General features: G+C 48.9%; 1 protein-coding gene across 1 annotated transcript in view; it reads left to right on the forward strand.

Annotated features, from left to right (window-relative positions):
• Window positions 1–19,346, forward strand: part of PTPN9 (protein tyrosine phosphatase non-receptor type 9) — a 61,845-nt gene extending 42,499 nt beyond the window's left edge. The window contains exons 9-13 of the mRNA XM_051982209.1: window positions 2,510–2,576; window positions 10,340–10,418; window positions 15,999–16,149; window positions 16,667–16,874; window positions 17,697–19,346. Of these exons, the coding sequence (XP_051838169.1) occupies window positions 2,510–2,576; window positions 10,340–10,418; window positions 15,999–16,149; window positions 16,667–16,874; window positions 17,697–17,911 (720 nt within the window). The 3' untranslated portion in view covers window positions 17,912–19,346. The remainder of the gene's footprint in view (window positions 1–2,509; window positions 2,577–10,339; window positions 10,419–15,998; window positions 16,150–16,666; window positions 16,875–17,696) is intronic.
• Window positions 19,347–21,648: the final 2,302 nt, after the last annotated feature.

Raw genomic sequence — 21,648 nt, forward strand, 5'->3', positions numbered from 1 at the left:
TAAAACAGGGATCATAGCAACCCCTCCCCCTTAGGACTGTTGGGAGGGTAAAGCATTTAGCGTAGTGCCCGGAGCACAGTAAGTGCTGTATAAATGTTTTAAATAATTGTCAGCTTGAGATTCTCTGAATTCCCCTTTTACTAATGCTTGTGAGTGATTGGATCAGTCTGGAGTTCATCTCCTTTGGGCCAGGGCCGCGTTCAGTCAGGAATACAGAGACAAATAAAATGTCCCGTCCTCAAGGAGCCAACATTGTGCTGAGGTGAAACAAATCCAAATAGTCTGTAAAGGAAAGAGCCTCGTTAGTGCTCCTGTGGAGGGCTCACGGTTTCCATCAGGGCTGGGACCAGTAACCGTCAGTCTGGTCCCCCAGCCCAGCTCCATCCGTTTGACTTGCAAATGGACGCCCCCATTCACTAGAGGGACTGGAGGAGAACTCCCGAGCCCAAGTTCATCACCTTCTTAGAAGATAATATGCGGATGGAATCGTCTTCATCTCCCGAGGATGGCATCGGGCTGATCCCGAGCCTGTGATTCAGAGCCGGCTCCTCGGTCTTAGGTGACTCAGAGCCGGCCGAGCGTGTGATGCTCTCCGGAGCTCACCACCTGCCTGCTGCCCACTCATGTCAGGGGTGAGCTGTGGAGCCCATCTCCACTCTCTTTGGATTAATTCAAAGCTCTTTTCTTCTGGCTACTAACCGGAAAGCTTGCCTAAATTTCCTCTGATTGCTGGGAATACAAGTAGAGGGTGTGATTGATGAAATAAGGTGATTTCCCCAAAATCATTTGCAAACAAATCATCCTCTCATCCCCAAGTTTTGCTCCTGGAATCTTAGTCAAAATTTCTGTCAAATCCGACTATTCTCAGGTGGAGTGTTTGGCTCTCTTCCGGGTCCCATCACACACTGAATCTTGTGCCGTTATTATTTCTGATTTCCAGGGATTCTTGGCTATTAAAGAACACAAGGGCCAAAGCCCACACTTGGCTTTCGTAGAGGTGCAATAGAAAAGTCAGGGTTGGTCAGCGGAGTCTCATTTGACAACATGAAAACCTCTGGCTTTTTCTTTATATCTTGTGTACAAAGTGAAGCTGACAGCCGTGTGCGCCAGGCTTCTCTTTCCTGACTTGCCTCATCATCATTCTGACAACGCGCTCGTGCCCCGAGGAGACGGGTACTTAAGCATGCCAGGCCAGTGCTAGTGTAGTGGCCCTCTGCCCTCTGGGAGGAGAAAGGGTGCGTGGGTCGGGCGGGGTAACCGAGGCAGAGGTCATGCTTCCATGTGCCCCCTTTTTTATGGTTCCAGCTCTGAGGTGGGAGGTCCAAGGGGTAGGCCAGGGGCCAGGCAGAATTTGGACAGTTCCTGACCACGTGGCTCCAGGGGAGGGGATGATCTGAAGGCAGTGGGATGAGTAGGAACTGCGGAGAGTAACGGGCTCTTCTGATGAGGTGATGATCATTAGCTTGAGGAGGATACCGACGACTGTGGCTGGTCATTGTGCTCTTCCCAAAGGGTGTGGGGCAGGGGATCCACAGGGAATAGCAGAAGTCGGGCTTTTTCCTGGCATGATATAATACTGTATATTAGTGGCAACCTCCGTCCTTTTCCTCTTTCCACCCTACATGACTGCTGGGTACAAAGTTCCTAAACAGTGTAGCTCAGGGACCCTCCCTATTGGAGCACAAGTAGGAGAGGACATAATCATGGAGAAGTAGATGACATCGTGGGGGTGACTGGGCTCGGTTGGGTAGGAGAACCTCGGGGGACTTCCCCAGATTTGTGCCCAAGTGTGGGAGACAGCTTAGGATTTTGCGTGGTGATGGCAGAAGTGAGTTTTAGGTCCTCCGTTTTTGGTGGCCGAGTACACTTGCCTGCTCCAGTTTCCTCCCGCTGCTCCTCTCCTGGTTGTGACGTTTTGCACCTTTGATGGGAGATGTCTTTTGGTGGATGGGCGCAGTGTGCATGGACCGTTTGTATTTGTGAGCATTTAGATGGAGAGTCGTACTAACTGCCCACTTAAGTTAAGTCTGCTTTTTCCCTCATTCACTCAATAGACCAGTGGTTCTCAAACTTTCGTTGTCAGTATCTTTATCCTATTAAAAATTATTGAGGATCTCTCCAAAGCGTTTTTGTTTATCTGGATTATATTTATAGACATTTACCATATTGGAAATAAAAACTATTTTTGAATTTGTACACCCTCTAAAAGGGTTTCAGAGATCCTCAAGATTCTCTAGACCACACTTTGAGAACCACTGCAATAGACCCTAAATCCCTGAAAATGGAGAAGCAGAGCCAGAAAGCCGTTGGGATTGGGCGTCTTTAATGGGCCCTTTCTGAGTGGTCAGTGGCAAGGTTACTGGAGGAGAGGACCTCATTCCACGTGAGCTCAGTCTGGATTCCAGGAGGTCCGGCTCATCGGGCCGGCCCTGTGACTGTGTTGTCTCCTGTCCCAGCCCCGTCCCTTTCCAGGCAAGAATGAGTGAGTTTTCTTTCTTTTTCCTTCCAGACAGACTACATCAACGCCAGCTTCATGGACGGCTATAAGCAGAAGAATGCTTACATTGGCACACAAGGTGAGCTGGGATCCGGACTGGTCTGGCTCCTGGCCACGGGGGAGGTTTCTGGGATTTCTTGGACAGCCCCCTGCTCCATACTCTCTGTAACTAGACTCCAAGGGAGGAGGCAGCTGTGCATGAGACATGGCGGGGGATCAAAGTTAGCTTCTTAGAGGAGCTGGGAGGGCAGAAGAGAGGAAGGGGCGATTTCCGTGCCTTCTCACACTAGGAAGCTGGTGCTTGAGAAGGCGAGCTCAGTCTGGGAGTAAAGCGCTGACCCGTGAAAGCCTTGGGCTCGCGTCCATTTGGAAGGAGCTTCAGGGCAGACTCGGTACCCTCGGTCTCGGAGGCAGGGGGCTCGGAGAGGAGGCCTGGAACCTGATACACTCTCTCTGCCCAGCTGTTGGGTAGCTTTCTTTTTGGCTTTGCTCCCGTGCGTAGCCAGAAAGGAGCACAGTGGTTCTGGAGAATTTGGACACCCTCTCAAGTTCTGTCCAGGAATAGTCTCTGACGGCAGCGATTGATGATCACTCTGTTTTCCTCTAGAGCAAGGGTTCTTCACTTGGGGACTGAGAACTTGTTTTAAAAATACTCTTGATAATCATATTTGTCATTATTAAGCTCCTGTTATGTGTCTGACATTATGCTAGACAATTCCTGCCCTCAAGAAACTTACAGGCTAATGTCAGGAGGAAGACAATTGACAAAATCCGACTGGTCATCTTTGGAATCCTGTACGTTTTAATTGATGCATTGAAAAACATTCTAAGGGAAATCCTCATCATGGGCAGAAATTAGTGATCACATCCTGCCATGATTCTCTTAATAATTGCTAGAAAGCAAATTAAATCGGTATTCGCTGATAGTTTTCTCGTGAGCAATTTTGGCATTTGATTACTCTGATGAATGACAGCAACAAAGTAAAGGATAAATGTGCCATCATTAGCTGTTCACCCCGGGTAGGGATCGGTAGCTACTGGGACACTGAACCTGGCCCAGACCCTCAGGAGAAGCTCTGTGTAAAAAGCCTGGGACTGTCATGTCCGCTTTAGTATGGACATCTAGTTCTTAGCTCCTTCCGATCCACTGAAATGTGCGTTTCTCCAGTGCAGAAGCCCAGGACACCCACATGCGGTACACAAAACGCAGGGGTGTGTGCATGTGATGCGTAAATGAGGCGTCCAGGTAACATGGGCACGTAGAATGTGCATTTGGGTGCACCCACACAGACATTGAGTTTTCCCTCCCTGCCTAAGCCCTGAGTGGATGTTTGTTGATGAGGCTGACTTAGGAAGGCTTCCAGGGGAGTCCGTGGGCTCATCGAGGCCCCAAAGCCCTGCCCAGAAGCTCTCCGGTATCGACGCAGGCCCAATTCAGCTCTGTTGAAACGGCCCTTTCGAGGTGGGACCTCTCAGTCAGGAGTTGAGTTGTCGAGCTCTCTGGAACGGGGGAGGTGGTTTGCCGTGGAAGGGCAGGACGTACGTCCCCGCTGCTCCGGCTCTCCGACATCCGAGGAGCCTTGGCTTGGCCTGGGGGGCGAGGGCTGCCTCTGAGACAGGGCTGGATGCCAGGGCTGCGCCTCTGGATCTAAGTCCCGGAAAAGAGGGAGTTTCTGCCCTCAGAGTCCCCCCACACTGGTGAAGTGCATGTTGTACCTGACACGGCAGGAACTTGGTCAGTGTTTGTTGGATTGAACTGAATTAAATGGAGCTGAAATTCTGGACCACAAATGGGTGCCCTGGGCTTGGAGTCCGGCGGGCTTGGATTCGGGTCCTGCTCCTGGCCCTTGCCAGCTTGGGATCCTGAACCAGTCACGTGGTGTTCTCCTGACCTCCGTTTCCTCGTTTGTCGGTGAGGGGCTGTGCTCCGGGGCCTGACTCAAATCTGCTTCGAGTTGCCGTTTGGTTGTTGCCGGCGTGTGACAGTCAGCTGAGATGAGTGAGGGAATTGCTGTGTGGGTCGGAGGACCCGTGGATTTGTGGTGGACCCAGGAACAAGGTCAGGGTTTTATTCTGTCCGTGTGCAGGAACTCGAGCAGAGAAGCTGAGGAGGTCGGAGCTGTCCAAACAGTCGTTAATAAGTTATGAAAAAGTGGGCTGAGACTCAAGTGAAACGTAGATGGAAAAAGTTAGTGACGAGTTCGTGAGGGGAGGACTCGGAGGGAAGATTCTAAGAACCACGGGGGAGGATGGTGGGGCCGAGGTTATAATGAGGACGGAGGAGGGCCGGATATCTGTGGTCGGGGGAATTCCAGAGTTCAGGATTGTAGAGGGGATGGTTTTGCGAGATGGGAAAGTCCAAGGTAGAACTATCCCCATGGGTGGTTTAGGGAGATGAGAGATGAAGTCCTGGGAGCTGAGTTTGAGGAACCAACAGCAGGGTTTTTGGGGACATTGCCCATGATAGTCAAAGACTTGAGAAAACTGCTATGAGACAGAGGCCAGAGGAAGGAGGAAGGTGAAGGTCTGCTCTCTGCTCCTCATTTCCTTCCTCCTTCCCCCTCTTTCCCACCAGAAGCCTCTGCTTCACTAATTCTGACTTACTGTAATCCTAACACTCGTGTTCCGGGAAGATGGAGGTTTCTCCTCGGCTCTGAATCAGATCGGGAAAGGACCCTAGAGACCAGCCAAGAACATCCCCCAAGACACTTATGCGGCCTTTGCTTGAAGGCTTCCTGCAAGAGGAGCTTGCCACCTTCTCACCAGTTAAACAGCTCTCGCTGTTAAGTTTTTCCTGGCGTCAAGCCCACCAAGTCCTGTCCCCCTTGGGATTCGGGCACCCTCCTGGGCTGCTCTCTGGAAATAGCCTTTGGGGCCACCCTTGGGATGGACTCCAGTGTAGTCTGCAATTTTGAAAGACCTTTTCCTGACGATCTGCCTTCTGACCACATGGCTCCCATCTTGTACTTTAGAAATCATTTGTCAACCTGAGTGTGAAACTCTACATTTTTATCCATTACATTTTTAACTTCAATCTCCTGAGAAACACAAGAGCCTTGGAGCTCCCAACTTTCAAATCTTGACATTTTTTACTACTTCATTTTAACCCCTTGGAACCTCAGCTTCTCCCTCTGTAAAATGGGCTTAATAGCACCTGCCTCTCACAGTTATGAGAAAGAAGTAGAATAAGTGTGAGCAGACAGTGTTATGCACACCATCAAGCATATAAATAGAAATGAGAACTGTAATTATCTTAGTAAAGTTGCCATATTTGTCCAATTTCTCCCAGATCTTTTTGGATCCTAACTTCAGTTAGGGTGTGAATTATTTCTCCCAACCTTGTGTCAGCTTGATAAGATGCATTGATGAAGATGCTGAGATTCTTAGGGGCTGAGGGAGACCTCCTTCTCGGTCAGGGCTGAGGATCGGGCCCCCGCTTTAAGGACATCAGCCTGATGTCACCATCTCTTTCACCAGAGTAGGACAGGAGGCTCCTGAGTGGAGATCAGCATCTCCTCATCCACCCTGTCTAGTCACCTTTTCAGAGAGGGAAATAAGGGCTTGATGCAGCTCGGGTTTTGTAAAGTTTTATTTCCTGCTTTTTGTTATTCATACCACTGCTATTTGCACCATCTGCCTTCCTCTGGACTCGCCATTGCTGAATCCTTCCGTGTTGTGAAGAAACCCAACGAAAATCGACAGAGCAGAGCCGCCTTTGGTCTCCAGGCTGCAGAATGGGCTTGTGGGGCTTGCCTCTAGGGAGGAGGTTGGAGAATTAGCTGCATCTCTTCTTCTGGGGGCCAAGATGAGGCTTTCAGCCACCTCCTAATGTTTTTGTTTATGGGACGTGAGTCATCATGCAGACGCTTCCTTTTCGGGTGGTGTTTGTTAACCGCCTCTTTCATCATCAACTCTAGAATTTTGTCAGGAGTTGGAGGCAAGTTCACTGGCCTGGAGTTTGCTGCCTGTGTTCTCTTTAAAAATAAAATCTGGCCATTTGCCCTTTTCTAATCAGCTGGCGATTTTCAGTCTTATAAAGATTGCTGCAAGCAATCAGTCATTTAGATTTTATCAAGTGGCCACTTCTGGGGCACAGGTGCTTATGTGCTGGCCACTGGGAGATTTGACACAAAGAATGAAACCATCCCAGCTTTTATTTCAGCATCCTGGGATGTGGTTCCCCAGGCCTGAAGACTTGATACCCAGCATGAATAGGGTGGTGATGAGAGCAACTGCTGCTCTGGAGCAATTCAACTCCATATTACCATTTCTGTTCTGTCTTTTCTAGTCCAAAGATCACTTTCCTTGGCAGAGAAAAGGACAGCCCAAGAGCTTATTATCCAATTATTATTTGACTTTCCCAAACCTTAGGCACTTCTTTGATCCTTTCCTCTCTAGTAGAGCTTAAAAAAGCTATAACGTCCATTTTTTCTTAAAATCTTTCACCTGCTTCAGTTTATTCAGAGCTTGGACCCAGGTCTCATAAGATCCTGTTAATCTTTTTTGTCCTTGATTCTGTCTTCCATACTTGTCATTTTAAAATCTAAGCTGCTAAGGTCCCTGTACAGTGTCATCAATCCTTTTAAACCAGAGGTCAAACACTGCCAGGACTGGTGAGGCTGAGTCAGATTAAAATTTAGTTGGGAAATTAAAATAAAAATGCTGTAATATGTAGGTAATGTTAATTTGGGGGGGGTTGTCACCACAGGGATCCTTGGGGTCTGACTGAATTGCCCCATTTATGTTTGAGTTCAATGCCATTGCTTTGCCCCACTGTCGCAGTTCTTATTTTTGAGAGCTTTCTGTCTCTTCTAAGTTGATTTTGCTTCTAGATTTTTAGTCTGTGGGAACTAATCTGTCCTTTCTCTACAACTTTAGAAATCTGCCCTCCCATAGTTTAGGGATTCTGTTGAGCCTTTCTGGACTTTCTTTCTCCTCCACCAGATTCTGAGATGATGCAGTCACCTTTCTAAGGCTCTTGATTGCCTCCCCTGCAGCCTCATCTGTGATATTCACTGTTGGTGAGAATCAGGCCCAGGACAGAATTTTCCTTTGTTGAATCTTCTACCCTTTGAAAGACAAAACTGTTGTGGGGGCATGTCAATAAGTATTGGCTTGGCAGAGAGTTTCAGCAGAAGTCCCCATCATGTCTGTCATGGTTCTGTGCCAGGCTTTAGTTGTCTCCGACTGAGTTAATCATTCCTTCTCTGCTTTCATCTTCAATTTCTCTCTATATCCTGGCTCTTTCCCTTCTGTCTATAAAACTAGTCAGGTCCAGGTAGTCAAAATAACCCCAAACTATACCTTTCTGTAATAGTCTTACCACCTCGAGCCATTGGTCAGTGGCTTCCCAATTTTTTCCTCTTATTCACAGCTAAGATTTTTTAAATCTAAGTTTAAAAAAAATGAACCCCGCAAAGTCTCCATTTACCCCTTTACTTTTTCATCATGCACGTTCTTCGCCTTAAAATCTGTTTTCTGTCCTTACTGAAACTGTTGTTCCCAATGTTGCTAACAGAGACAGTATAGGGTCAAGTAACCCATATTGTACCAGACACTGAACTAAGTGCTAAGGAAACAAAGACATGGAAGAGTTGTTGTCCCCAAAGAACTCGTGGTATAATGGAGGAGACAACATACAAGCAATTATGTATAAACAAGGGATAGACAGAATCCAATGGATATTGGAGTTGGAGTCAAAAAATCTTGACTTTGCTGCTCAATACCTGGTTGCCTCTTTGTATGTCAACTCTCTGGGCTTTAGTTTTTTCATCTCTAAACAGAAGAGATTGGACTGGATTTCCTCCAATATCCAGCTCCAGAGGCATGATTTTGGAGCCTTCTAATTGCCAAAGCCACCATCTTGTTTTAAGGCTTGCTTCTCCCTGAATTTTCTGCTGCATTTGACACCATTTACCACCCCATACTTCTGATGTTCTGTGACCTGATCATACTTGTGTCTGCCCTTAACGTTCCTTCCTGGTCTCCTTCAGTGGCTCATAGTCTTCCTTTTTTAGTGTGGATATTCCCAGAAATTAAAAAAAAATTATTCTTTCTTTTGGTAATATATCTACTGCTATTGCTTCTATTGCTGCTTCTCTCTGGATGACTTTGATGTCTTTACTACTAACTCCAGCCCCACCACCAACCTGAGTTTTAATTCTGTGCTAGTACGTGTTTTGCCAATGTTTCTTTTTTTTCCCCCTGTATTATTTAATTTTTCCAAATACATGTAAAGATAGTTTTCTATCTTCATTTTTGTTAAACTTTGTGTTCTAAATTTTTTTTTCTCTCTTCCTTACTTTTCCTTTCTCCTTCCTAAGAGAGCAAGCAATCTGATATAGGCTAAATATGTTTTGCCAATGTTTCAAACATTGTATGAAACAGAACTCCATTTCTAAATTTGCTCTCCCCTTCCTTTTTTTTAATTCTGTTGATGGTCTTACACTTGTCTTGAGGTATTAAGATGCATAATAATCACAAAGTTGAAGGAGCTTTGGGAGGAGATGAGTACTCTGCACTCCAGCCTCCCAAATGAAGGGGAGAGGAGACTGTGGGAAGTGGGAAGGTGTTAAGTAGCCTAGGCTGGGTTAGCTGGATGGTGATGAGATCTATAATGATCAGCTTAAGTCTGAGGCACTTCTTGTTCCTGGAACATGAGATAGAAAGCAGAGATTAAGATCTAAGACTTGATCATTCTAGTGCCTTGTAGACACAATTAGACAATTTGAAGAGAGAAATTGGTCATTGCAGTTGGATGTAGGAAATCACCATGGGGTGAGCTGGTCAGAAGAATGTCAGCATGAGTGCTGAAGGGCTCTAAAGAAGACAGAGGGTGTGGAGAAAAAACCATGTGAACCGCGAATCAGGGACTGATGTCACAGAGTGAGATGGTGATCTGGGGGTCAGAAAGTGACGACAGTAATATAAACAAATTCTGTGGCCCTCTTAAGGTAGCGGACTGCTTTCTTGGATGCAAAGAATCGGCCACATGAACTGGTTTCTTGAACGGGCTGAAAAATAAGAAGAAAATGTGCTGTGGAGATGTGCTTATAGAGGGAAGAAGGGAAGACATTCAAGGAGGGGAAAGGAGTAGTACAGAATGCATCTCTAGGAGTCCTGAAGGCTAGGATTACGTGATGGAGGATCTTTAAAGCAGGTAGAAGAATGCAGATTTGACACAGGCGAACAGAGAACCGTTGAGAATTTTTAGTAGGAACATGACCAGGCTATTTAAGGAACACTTGAACATTTATCCCAGAATCAGATTGAGAGCTAGAAGGGACCTTAGGCAACCACTCTTACTCCCCACTTTGTTTTGCAGATGTGGAAACTGAAGCCCAGAAAGGTGTTCATACAAATGATAGTTGGTTCTTTCCACTACTACTACTTCTAGGTGGTACGTGGGATGGTTTGGAGAGAGATTATAATCAGATAAGGAGAGAACCTGAATCACAGGAGAGATGCAAAGGAAGGGAGACAAACTAGTCTTTGATTTGTTAACTACTTGGCTACTGGAAGGAAGGAAAGAAGAAAGGGAGGAGAGGGCAAAGAAGAGAGACTGGGAAATGGATTAGTTCTGATTTTGAGTTTGAGGTGATAACTAAGATGTCCAGGATGATTATGTGGCCCTGGGACTTACCTGAGAGGGAAGGACCAGAAGGTAAATCTTAATCATAGAAGTGCTTTTTGGAACTATAATAGTGGATGAATTCTTTAGGAGAGAGCCTAATGACAGAAGAACAGAAGGCTAATTTGGATCCCTTAGGGCAGAGGAAGAAAGAGAAAGAAGGAAAGAAATGTTTTTTGTGTCCCATGCCATCTCTTGTTCTCTCACTTTAGGTCCTTTGGAGAACACCTACCATGACTTTTGGCTCATGGTGTGGGAGCAGAAAGTTCTGGTGATTGTCATGACCACCCGGTGAGTACCTGTTCCTCCATCACCACCATTACCCTTCCCTCATCGGCAGTGGAGGCAAGTGCTGTCAGAGTAGGGAGGAGGGCTTGAGGTGGAAGAAATGTTTGGATAATGTATTATTAGATATCAGGTAAAAACTTGGATGGTTGCGGGGTGGAGAAGAGGAAAGACAGGTGGATGTGATCAAAGAATTGAATTTCAAAGATCATGATGTTGGATGTCAAGATATTAGAACGAGGACTGAAGGAGGGAGGTGGGAGATTCGTTTTGATTTTCTGATAATGAAAGTCAGAAAAGTCCTGGAAGGAGAGATTTGAGGAAAAACCTGTAAAGACTTACATGAACCAATGGAAAGTGAAATGAGCAGAATTAAAACCTCAATAATGTCAAATGTTCAGCTGTAAAGAACTTCTCAGTGATACAGTGATCTAAGATAATTCCAAAGGACTTAGTTTGAAAAATGCTTTCCATCTTCAGAGAAAGAACTGACAGAATCTGAAGGTAGATGAGAACATGCTTTTTTTTTTTTTTTTTAACTTTTTTTGTGTGCGTTTTCTTTCACAACATGGCTAATGTAAGAGTATTTTGCATGACTGCACATGTATAATCTATATCAAATTGCTCATCCTCTCGGAAAGGGAGGGAAAGAATTTGGAACTTAAAATTTTAAAAAAGTGTCAACATTATTTTTGCTTGTAATTGGAAAAATTATAAGAATTTTCTTGAAGAAGGAAACAATGCTGGTAGAAAGGAGAATCAGTTGTGTCACTCTTGGCGTAGCCAACCTGTAATGGAAATGAATCTTGTGGGTTCATTGAAGCTACATAACCTCTGCCTCGGGTTTGCTTTGATAGCCCAGGACTAACAACTTCACTGTTGTTTCCTAATAAGCCCTTAACTAAATGCATTTGGGCAGCCTTGTTCACTAGCCACCCTCTGTCAGAGGTGGTCCACCTCTGTTCCAGGCTCCTGGGGGAGACAGGTACGAGACTTTCTCTGAGCCCCCATGTGGCGACCAGCTTGCATCTTTACTGCCTAGGAGCAGTCAAGAAGCATAGGCAACAATGAGGGATGGGTGAGTAATATGTGTTAGACCCCTGGGTGGGACGGGGACCAGGGTCGCAGTCCTGGTTCTGTCTCAGGCTCTCTGGGTCAGCCTGAGCAGTTTCCTAGACTCTCCTGACCCCGGTTTCTCTATAAAAGGGGAAACATTTAGCCCAACTCCAGAATTAAAGCTGGAAAGGCTCCCAGCAGCCTTCAGGCCCATCCGGCCCCTCGGGAAGCATCACCTCCACACCTCACTCCCCAAATGGTCATCCGGCCTCTGCCTGAAGCCTTCCAGTAGGGGCTTCTCCTCCTGGGAGAGGGGGATTCTTTTAGGACGTTTTCCCTGATATCAGGCCTAAGTTTGGGTCTTGTTCTGGCAGCTAGGTGGCAGTGTGGACAGAGCACTGGGCTTGGAGTCGGGGTGACCGACTGCCTCGGTTCTCTCCTCCATACAACGATTCCAGTGTCTTTGCCAGGAAAACCCCCGGTGGGGTCACAAAGAGCAGGGCCTGGCTGAAAAGCAACCCAACTGCCACAAAGGCCCAAGCGAACTCTCCACAGCTTCCTCTCATTGTTCCTGCTCTGCCCTCAGGGCTAAATCCCTTTTCCACATGGCAGACCTTCCCACGAGCCCCGAGTCTTCCCTAAGCCAAACAGCCTCAGTTCCCTCCTTCGACTTACATGCAGGGACCTCAGGCCCTTCATGGCACCAGCGCCCTCCTGTCCGCACCAGGGCTCAGAGAGGGTCTGACCTGCCGGTGACGGCCCCTCCTTCCTAGAAGCCGGCCCTCCCGCCTTTCTGCAGGCCGGGGCCCCGGGAGTTTTTGGGTCAACCTTGAGTTTGTAGTTTACTAGACTTTCAGATCCTTTCCAGACAAATCATTGGCTATTTCCTCCCTCTTATGTTTGTAAAGTCCTTATTTTGAACCAAAGTGTAAGAATTTACATTTATCCCTATTAATTACATTAATTACATTTATCGCTGTTAAACGTCATTTTATTAGCCTAATCTACTGGAAGACACATCTCCCTGCCATTAAAGCCTTTCTAGCCGAGTCCTGTCGCTGAATGTGTTAACTACCCCTCAGGCTTTGTGTCTTCTACAAGTTTGATGAGCACTTTATCTGTGCTCATTGACAAAAATGTTCAACAGCCTGGGGCTGATCCCTGGGGCTCTGGCCCAGCGCCTTCCAGGTTGACGTCAGACATTTAATATAGCTCTTCTTCAAAGCTGGCCATGCAGCCAGTTCTGGCTCTCTCTGGTTATTGCCTGGAAAAGACCTCTCCGTGTCTCTTGCAGAAGAACGGTATGAGATCGTTTCCTTGATTGTTCTGATACAACCTAGCAAATTACCCAGGGGATCCTCCGGTGGCCCATCAGGTTAGGAACCCTGTGAAGAAAGGGAAGGAGGTTAGTCTGGCCGGGCCTGGCCGGGGGAGCCGTGCTGACTCTGGGGTCAAGAATCGCCTTTTCTTTAATATTCTGCTCTGTATTTTTATCAGGTTCAGAGACTTGTAGTCTGCGTCCATCTCTTGTCTTGGGGCTCAACTCCTTCCCTCCACAGTCTTTCCCATGTCCCCGACTGACCACTGCTAGGATGGCTCTCGCCTGAGCCTGAGGTGCTTGAACTCACCCAGGACAGCTAATTCATCTTGTCTCCTTACTCATCTCCTATAACTATTCCCCATCATCAATTCCTCTTCTCTTCTCTCCTGCCCTCAGGTCATTCTCCTTGGCAGAAATCACAAAGCAAAATAAAAACCGATCAGTTTTCCTTGGTTACCATCGTACTTTCTCATTCACTGCAGACATCAGTCCTGCTACCCCCTCTTGGATTTCTTTCTCCTAAATGGAACTAAAAACAAAGCCATTCTCCAAAACCACCTAAAACCCCAACCAAAAAATCCCCATTTCCTTTAGCTTTCTTGGCCAGTTTTTTCCTCTCAGATTCACTGGACCTGATACCCTTCAGCACTAGGTCATATTTTGGTGTTCAGTTCAGCTTCTGACTTCTCTACATTATCCTATTAAAATCTAAACTAGCTGGGGAGTTCTGGGTATATCCACGTTGATCTTTTTGACAGAAGTTCCATTTTTTTCTTATTAAAATTACTTTTCATTGTCTTGAGAATTATTCCACCTGTTCTTCCTCTGAACCCTTTGAAATCTACTTTCTTGAAATCTAGCATGTATGTCAGATTTGCTCAGCTTTCTTTTTCTTCTTTCCTTTTATGGTCAATCTGTCATTTAAAAACTGATTAACCAGGAATAAAATTCTCCATGCCCTTTAAGGCTTTCTTTCTCCTCTTTCGTCCCCTTCTCTCTCCCACTTTAAAAAGCCAAATTTTTAAAGAAGTTTCTTGATGTTCAGAAAAGACCATTATGCTACTTATTAGCAGCATTGGTGAATGTGAGAATTTGGGCTGGTTTGTTGAAATCACTGATTTGGATTTTTTAAAAAATTTTGTTGATTCAGACTTTTCCATTTTCCAGCATCACAAAAAAGAGCACGGTCTTTCTGTTTGGCTGTGCTACAACCAGGGGAAACTTAATTTTTAATTCTGATCTCAGTGTCTTTGCCTGTAGTAATATATTAGTGCTATGCTTTCAGGTTTACAAAGCTCTGGATTTGGTCATTTCTAAGATGCCTCTGAGGGTTCTTTTCCAAAATTCTCTGACTCTGGGCACTTTGGAGAAAATAAAAAGAAATGAGGATGATTTGTTGACTTCTTTTTTCCTTAGCCATCCCTACATTGACTCCTCTCCCCCCACAGTGTTACTCCTCCCTTCCCTATCTTCCCAGCAAACTAAGAAATACCCACCACCCCCTTTCTAGCCACTAGATAGAATGGAAAAGACATATGAATGGAGCACCAAATGAGATACCTTGAGATGTTTTGGTATCCTCCTGCCATCTATCTTCCCTCCTTTCTCAGGGAGTCCCAACGACTGACCCACCATCCCAGTTTTGCTCTCAGTAGACATGTCTGTCCTTCTGGCCTCCTAATTCATCGTCTTCCTCAGCTCCCAAGGGCTTGCACATTCACTCTGTATTATTAATATATTCTAGATGATTAGCTATGCTCGGGGAGATGGTCATTCCCTGAGCTCACCCATGACGTTTCAGTCTCCGTTGTCCAGAACTCTGCCCTTCTCACACCCAACCCTTTGTGCTCCCCCCCCCACCCGTCTTTGCTTATTGTGATCTCTTGTCGTTCCATTCCTCCTTGCTTTCCCACTCTCACCTTTTTACTTTTAGGTTTTGTTGATGCTTTTGACACTTGACTATTCCCTACTTTAACGGATATTCTGCTTGTGATTTTGTGATAACTGCTTTTCTGACCCTGTCTCTGTGATGGCTCCAGCTTACTCTCCTCTGCTGGTTCCTCATCTGTGTCCTGTTCTAGATGTTCATGGATATCCTCCAGGGGCCTGTCCTGGGTCCTGTTTTCTGCTCTCTCTGCGTTTCACAGCTTATGTTGGCCAAATCATCCTCCCTTTAGTCTACATGACCAGCCCACATCCTTGTCCCTTGGCTCTCTCTTCCTGAATGTTCCGTGGCCATTTATCTCCAACTCACTATGTCCTAAGTAGAATGCATTATTTCCCCCTTAGGCTGTCCCTCCTCCTCACTTCTCTGTTTGTCATCCTCCCAGGTACCCAGATTCACAGCCTTGCCGTCACTCTCTCTCCTCACAGCCCATCAGTTGCCACGTCGTATTGAATCGATCTCCACCATGTGCTCCCCAACTCCTCCTCTCACAGTGCCCTCATTCAGGCCTTCCTCATTGGTCTCTCCCCCCTCAGGTGTCTCAATCATCCACCTCCAACATCTGCCAGATTGTTTCTCCTGAAACACAGATCTGACCCTCTCATTTCCCTCATTGGAAACTCTTGAGTGTTTCTGTTTCTTTGGGCAAAACTAATCTAGCTCCAGCCTGGATCGTTCTCTGCTCCAGCTAGATGGGCCACTGGCCATTTCCCACCGGACCTCCTTTCCTGCTTCTGGGTCTTTGCCCGCACTGTTGCCCCTACACAAGCTCTCCCGTTTCCTTCCACCTTGTCTCTTGCAGTCCCGTTCTCCGTCTCCTACCAGAGGCTCTTCGTCATCTCACCAGATTACGTTTTTTTCTTCCTGAAGTGCAGTAGACTCGGTCTCCTCGAGCAGGGACTTCCTTGCTCAGTGCTGAGGAGAGGGCCCTGTACTGGGGGATAAAGGCCGATTGGATTTCACCACATCTCTTCCTCCTGCCACTTAGCTCTGGCCGAGGCTATGTCTGGCGTCTCGGGGCTCACAGCCTCCCTTCCTTCTGACGCTCCTCCCCTGGAAGTCCCTTTCCTCTAGTTGTCTTCTGTACAGTGGGACGCTCCCAGAGGACAGCGGGACTGAAGACCCCCGTGGCTCTCCCTGTTACCCCCCTAGAAGGGATCCGGTCTTCTGCTTTAGCTTGAGGGACTCGGTCACTGCAGGAGGTGCGTTGCCAGGGGCTGGCTTATTAATGAACTTCGGATTCTGGGTCTTTGTGTGTCTCTAGGTTTGAGGAAGGTGGCAGGAGAAAGTGTGGCCAGTACTGGCCCTTGGAGAAGGACTGTCGCATCCGATTTGGATTTCTCACGGTGACCAATCAAGGAGTGGAAAACATGAACCATTATAAGAAAACGACGCTGGAGATTCATAACACAGAAGTACGTAATCCTCTTACGTTCCTTCTCTCTGAAGCCTCCTTTGCTCGGGTCTCTGCTAGCCCAGAATGCTCGGGAGGTGCTCCGTGCTGGCCCTGGGGTTCCCCGCTCCCGCAGGGCAGACCCCTCTCCTCCTTGCGCTATTGCTGCCGTGCTGGCGTTGCGTTGTCCTGAGACTGTTCTGGGCACTTCTTTGGGAAGGGGAGCGCCACAATTTGCTGAAGAGATGTTGGGTTCTTCTTTTCCCCAGTGGTTAGAGCTGGAGCTCCGTCCTGGGGAGGGACCGATAGGGGAAGTTCAGGAGAAGGGAAAGGAGCGAGGAAAGCCCCCGGGAAAGGGGCTCGGCGTAAGCAGGAAGAAAAAGCCCAAAGGAAAGGGGACTGAGAGGCAGATTCAGGGTGAAGGGCCATGGATCAGGGAGGCAGAAAGGCTTAGCCAACCTTGGGAGGCAGGGAAGGCTGTGGAGGGGAGAGAAGGAAGGGACACCTGGCACTGACTGGTGCTGACTTTTGGCCCTCAGGAACGACAAAAAAGACAGGTGATCCACTTCCAGTTCCTGAGCTGGCCGGACTACGGGGTCCCTTCCTCGGCCGACAGCCTGATCGACTTCCTCAGAGTAGTGAGAAATCAGCAGAAGATGGCGGTGAGGAGCTTGGGACCGCGCTTCAAGGGCCATCCCAGAGGGCCTCCCATCGTGGTCCACTGCAGCGCCGGCATTGGCAGGACAGGTAATGACTCCAGCGTCCCGGGGCCCCGGCAGCCCTCCCTCGGTGGGGAGTTCCTTAGGCAGATTTCCCCAGGAAGTCGCTGAGTGGGAATTCGACAGCTCTCGTGTTAGCCACTGCCTGGTCAGATATGGAAGACCGTGGCGGGGAGCTGCCCAGTGGCTGGGGAAGAGGGAGGCATGTCAAGCCAAGTTGGGTTTTCTCCATCCTTGATTCTCTCCCCTTCCTGCCTTCCTTTGTTTTTCCTTTCCCCTCCTCCGGGTCCTTTCTCCTCTTCCCCATCCCACCCCTTCTTCCCGTGAGGGCAGCAGCCCCTTTCTATCCATAACTGAGCAAACAGGTGTTTCCCCTTAGAGAAGTAGGACTTCAGGAACTCGTTCTCCCATCTTCTGTTCCGCGTAACACTTGGCGGAGTGAAGGGCCAGCGGGCCTGCCTTGTGCCTCCTCCCACCCGCAGCAAGGTGGCTCTTCAGAGGGATTGGGCTGTTCCAGTTGGAGGGTCCTTGTCCCGCCTTTGTCCCCGGTGTCCCTGGGCCTCCTCATGCCCTGGGACAAGCCCCTCTCGAGCGCGTGTTTTAAACTCTCTTCATCTCCGCATAGAGACTTGCCGCCCCCCCACTAGCATCCGTTATTCGCTCGCAGCCCCTCCGTTGGGTCTGACAGATGGGCCCAGAAGGCGGGGAGCTCGCCGTGCCCCCGAGCCGTGCCTCTGTGCCAGCCGGCCCCGGCGGGGAGGCTGCCCTTGGGTTCGCCGCTTCGGACGCAGCTTCAGTTCCTTGGGGCAGGGGCGGTAAAGCAACCTTGGCCGTCTGCTTCCTTTCCCAGGCACCTTCTGTTCGCTGGACATCTGCCTGGCGCAGCTGGAAGAGCTGGGCACGCTGAACGTGTTTCAGACGGTGTCCCGGATGAGGACCCAGAGGGCCTTCAGCATCCAGACCCCGGAGCAGTACTACTTCTGCTACAAGGCCATCATTGAGTATGCCCTGAAGGAGGGCATGGTGCCCCCTGGGTACCAGCTGCTGGGCATCGAGCAGCAATAGCTGGCACCTGGGCCTCTCCCCTGCTGGCAGGAGGGCAGCAGCCTTCCGCCAGCCTTCTCCCTCCCTCTGGGACACTGCCAAGCCCCTAGGTGGCCATCGGTAATGTCGAAAAGGTCCACCTCTGTCTCCTGGTACATGGCAGCCTTTTCCTTTGGCTAGCTAGCTCTGATGAGACATCCACAAGTGGCTAGCAGCTCTGTGTTCTTCATTTCTAGCACCTGCTATTGAACTGTGCCTTATTAAAACCAAATTGTGGCTACCCTTTTTGGACAGGGGTCCTGAGAGGTAAGTGGGGAGGGGTCTTCTCTTCCCCTCTCCAGCCCCCCTCGCCTCTAAGCTCCTCGGCTGGACTTTGCCACAGTTGGATGGGGAAGGAGGTGAGCGACCGCCTCCGGTTCCTCCCAAGAGTTTGACCAACCTCCATATGCTAGAGACCCTCCCCAGTGCCAAGGTGTAAGAAGCAAGGCGCGTGCTCCAGTCTTAGCTGCCCTTCGGTGTGCCTGTGTGTGGGTGCCGTGCGCGTGGCTGCGATGTCCGTGGGTGTGTAATATATACTGTGTGTGTTCATATGTACCTACTCTATAAGTCCACATGTACGCCTCTTTCTAGCAGTCCGTGGGGCTCCATCACTCCCCCAGGGAACGGGGCAGGGGTCCGGCCGACCCCTCTCCTCCCGAGCGTGGACCCCCAGGCCCGGGGTGCAGGACATGGTGAGCCCGGTGTATTATTCTCCCAACTTAACATTTTTTTCTCTGTTTACCTTATCAATGGGGGAAACCCCTTACCTTGAATAAGGAGCTGCAGATCTCCACTGTGACATTCGAACCCTCTGTCTCTCCCTAGTCCTCCTCGGGGTGATGGGGATAAACTCGCTGAGGAGCCAAGGCCAAAGGCAATCGGTACGAAGTTTTCAAAGGTCTTACAGGGACCGTGGGCACAAGGCAGGAGGGGGAGCTCGGCCTGGGAAGAGCTTCTCTCTCTCGTTTGCTATTCTGAAGCATTCTCATCTCTGCTGCCTCCTACCCTGCCCTCCCCTTTCCCCCTTGTTACCCGGATGCTCTCTGCCAGCCGTATTCTGGTTCTGTGCCAGGAAAGGCTGCCCCCCGAAACTGCTCCCCCCGACTGTTTGTCCCCCCGGCCTGCCCCGCCCTCTCCTGCCCCAGCCCAGCGGCTCACCCCTGTGCTGAGAGGAAGACCATCAGTAATACGAACTCCCCCTCCCAGAAGATGAAGTCGGCGGCTGAGCGGCCCTCGGTCATTTTATACTGTAACAAGCTCTTTGAATGTGTATATTCTTATTTTTACAATCTTTTCATTTTGTATTTAACGTTCAAGGATTGAGTCAGATTTGGAGAATAATGTAAATGTTCATACTCAGTACCTTATGGCGATACAATTTTGTATTTACGTATAAATATACCTACAAACGATCTGACCCGTTTAGCTTCTTTGACGTAGCATCACGGGCTGGGGGGAGGAGGGACGATCTGCGGCAAATATCCCCTTCCGAGGTTGCAAGGGGAAGAGAGAAACTCCCCAGGGCTCGGCCCCAAGGGCTCATCCTCACGTAGAGGGATGCAGAGCTTCCCTCTGGAAAGGAGCCCGGAGAAGATGGCTGCTCTCGGGGCCCAGGGTCCCCTGCACCTGCCCTCCCTGACGGTTTTCTGGCAGGATTTGATTAAGCAGCCGGTCGGTAAGTATCGTGGTATTCTGTGCTCGGCGCTCTGGGACACACAAGGCAAGACACGGCTCCTGCTCACCGGCAGCTTGTGGTCGAATGGGGAAAATGGGAGCATCTTATGAAAGGCTAAATAACAGAAGCGGGGATGCTAGGCTCGCGGGTCAGCCCGGTCAGAGGAGATCGCCGGGGCTTGGAGGGGTCAGATTCAGCAAGGTCATGGCCCCCTGAGGGGAGCAGGGGAGGCAGGCCGCTTGGGCCTTAGCCCCGGTTTCTCTCCATGGGCTGGTGAGGAGCTGGATCAGGGCTTCTGAGACCTTGAAAGCCCCTCCATTCTTGATGGGGCATTCTGGTGGTCCGTTGTATGCAGGTTTATCTCTGTAGCCAGTTCCACATATTCCTCTGTGTGGACTACCCGACCACAAAGAACACAGAAGAGGGGTCAGGTCCGGTGGAGGGCGGGCTTTGGACTTGGGAAGGCTGGGTTCGAGGCTGGCCATGACTGTGGGTAAGTCACTGAACCTCTGGGACAACCTTTGGAATGTTTCTGGCCCCGCTTCTTGGCTGAAACATGGAAGACCTCCCATCTACAAGGGCCGAAGGCAGCCAGGGTGCTGGTCCACTAGCGCTCTCCGCTAACCAGTCTCGTAACTGAAAGATGTAATGTACAATTTCCACAATGGAAATTCCCCCAACCGTGCAATCCCAGGGCCTGTGGCAAAACAAGTATGTACGCTAACTGCCCTGAAATTTCATCTTCTCTTGAAAATTCCCCAGGTTAGAGCGTCTTTCTGCCCCTCTGATGCGTCCTTTTGAATCCGATTTTTCATGATTCCTGCACTCTGCAGGAGCCTCGCTCCCCCAGGCCTTCAGGTGCAGCAGCTTTGGGCCCCAGTGGTTGGCCATCATACTTCCCCGGCCGGCCGTGGCTCTGCCGCCTCGGGTCTGCCGAGGTCCGAGGTCCCCAAAGTGGTTTTTCGGACCACTCCCTAATATCTCCACCCCAGGGTGCCTGCCCTACCCACCTCTCCAGGGAGCTCTGGGGTGCTGCTGCTTCGTGTCCTCGGCACTAGGGCTCCTGGGGGAGGTAAGGTGGGCCTGCCTTCAGAGCTTCAATCCAGGTTTTCCAGGGCAGGAGATCTAACCCTGCGGCTAACCCAGCTACCATCCCATTATTCCAAAAACGTTTCCTCACCGCCGTGAGAGGCAAGTGAAAAAGTCTTTCTTCATGGAACTTATGATCTAGCGGGAACAATGTCCCGGACCAACACGTTAGATAATAGAATCTGTTGCGTAAATACATATGGGCCGTGACAGTCCATCAAGATGGGGTAGTCGGGGATTTTGTTGGTAGCTTGGAGAACGTGGGACGTGGGACCAGTCAGGAATGGCATCTTCTAGAAGCCATCCCTTCTCGGCCCTTTGTTTTCCTATTTTCAGACTCCTCATGGTTAAGGAGTCAACTAGGTTCCCCGAGTCCAGGCCATCATTCTGACTTCTTTACCACTGGTCTACGTTGAAAAGAGCCCCAAGAACAGGATGGCCCATTTCCCTCACTCCCAGGAGTCTCGTGAGTTGAGTCATGAGTCCATGAGCTTTTAATGGAATACCCACCATAGAGGAGAGGAGAGCCCCGACCTCAGAGCTTAGGAAGTAGTCATAGGGAAATGAATGGGATCTCTGGTCCTCTGCAATGATTTAGTCCAACCCTTTTCTATAGATGTGGGAAAGGGGAAGTGACTTATGGACATACAGGCAGAAAGGAACCAAGCCCAAAGTGTGAACGCAGTTCCTGTGTCAGCCAAGTCTAGTAATTTTTATCTTCTCTCTCTAGAAGACCTCTACCCATCTCTCCTGGGCAATGCTTGATCAACATGAAAGACATTCAAATGTTTATTCAATTTTGTGTATGTGAATTTTGATTTTAAAGCATATATACCAAAAGCCCTCTTATGCCCAAATTCAAGTATGACAGAATAAATTCCTTTGAAAATACTTGTGGACTTCAGATTTTGAAGAATCATGTTTTTGTTTGGTTTTTTGTTTTATTTTTTATCTA

This window comes from Antechinus flavipes, chromosome 2 (assembly GCF_016432865.1).
Source record: "Antechinus flavipes isolate AdamAnt ecotype Samford, QLD, Australia chromosome 2, AdamAnt_v2, whole genome shotgun sequence".
NCBI lineage: Eukaryota > Metazoa > Chordata > Mammalia > Dasyuromorphia > Dasyuridae > Antechinus > Antechinus flavipes.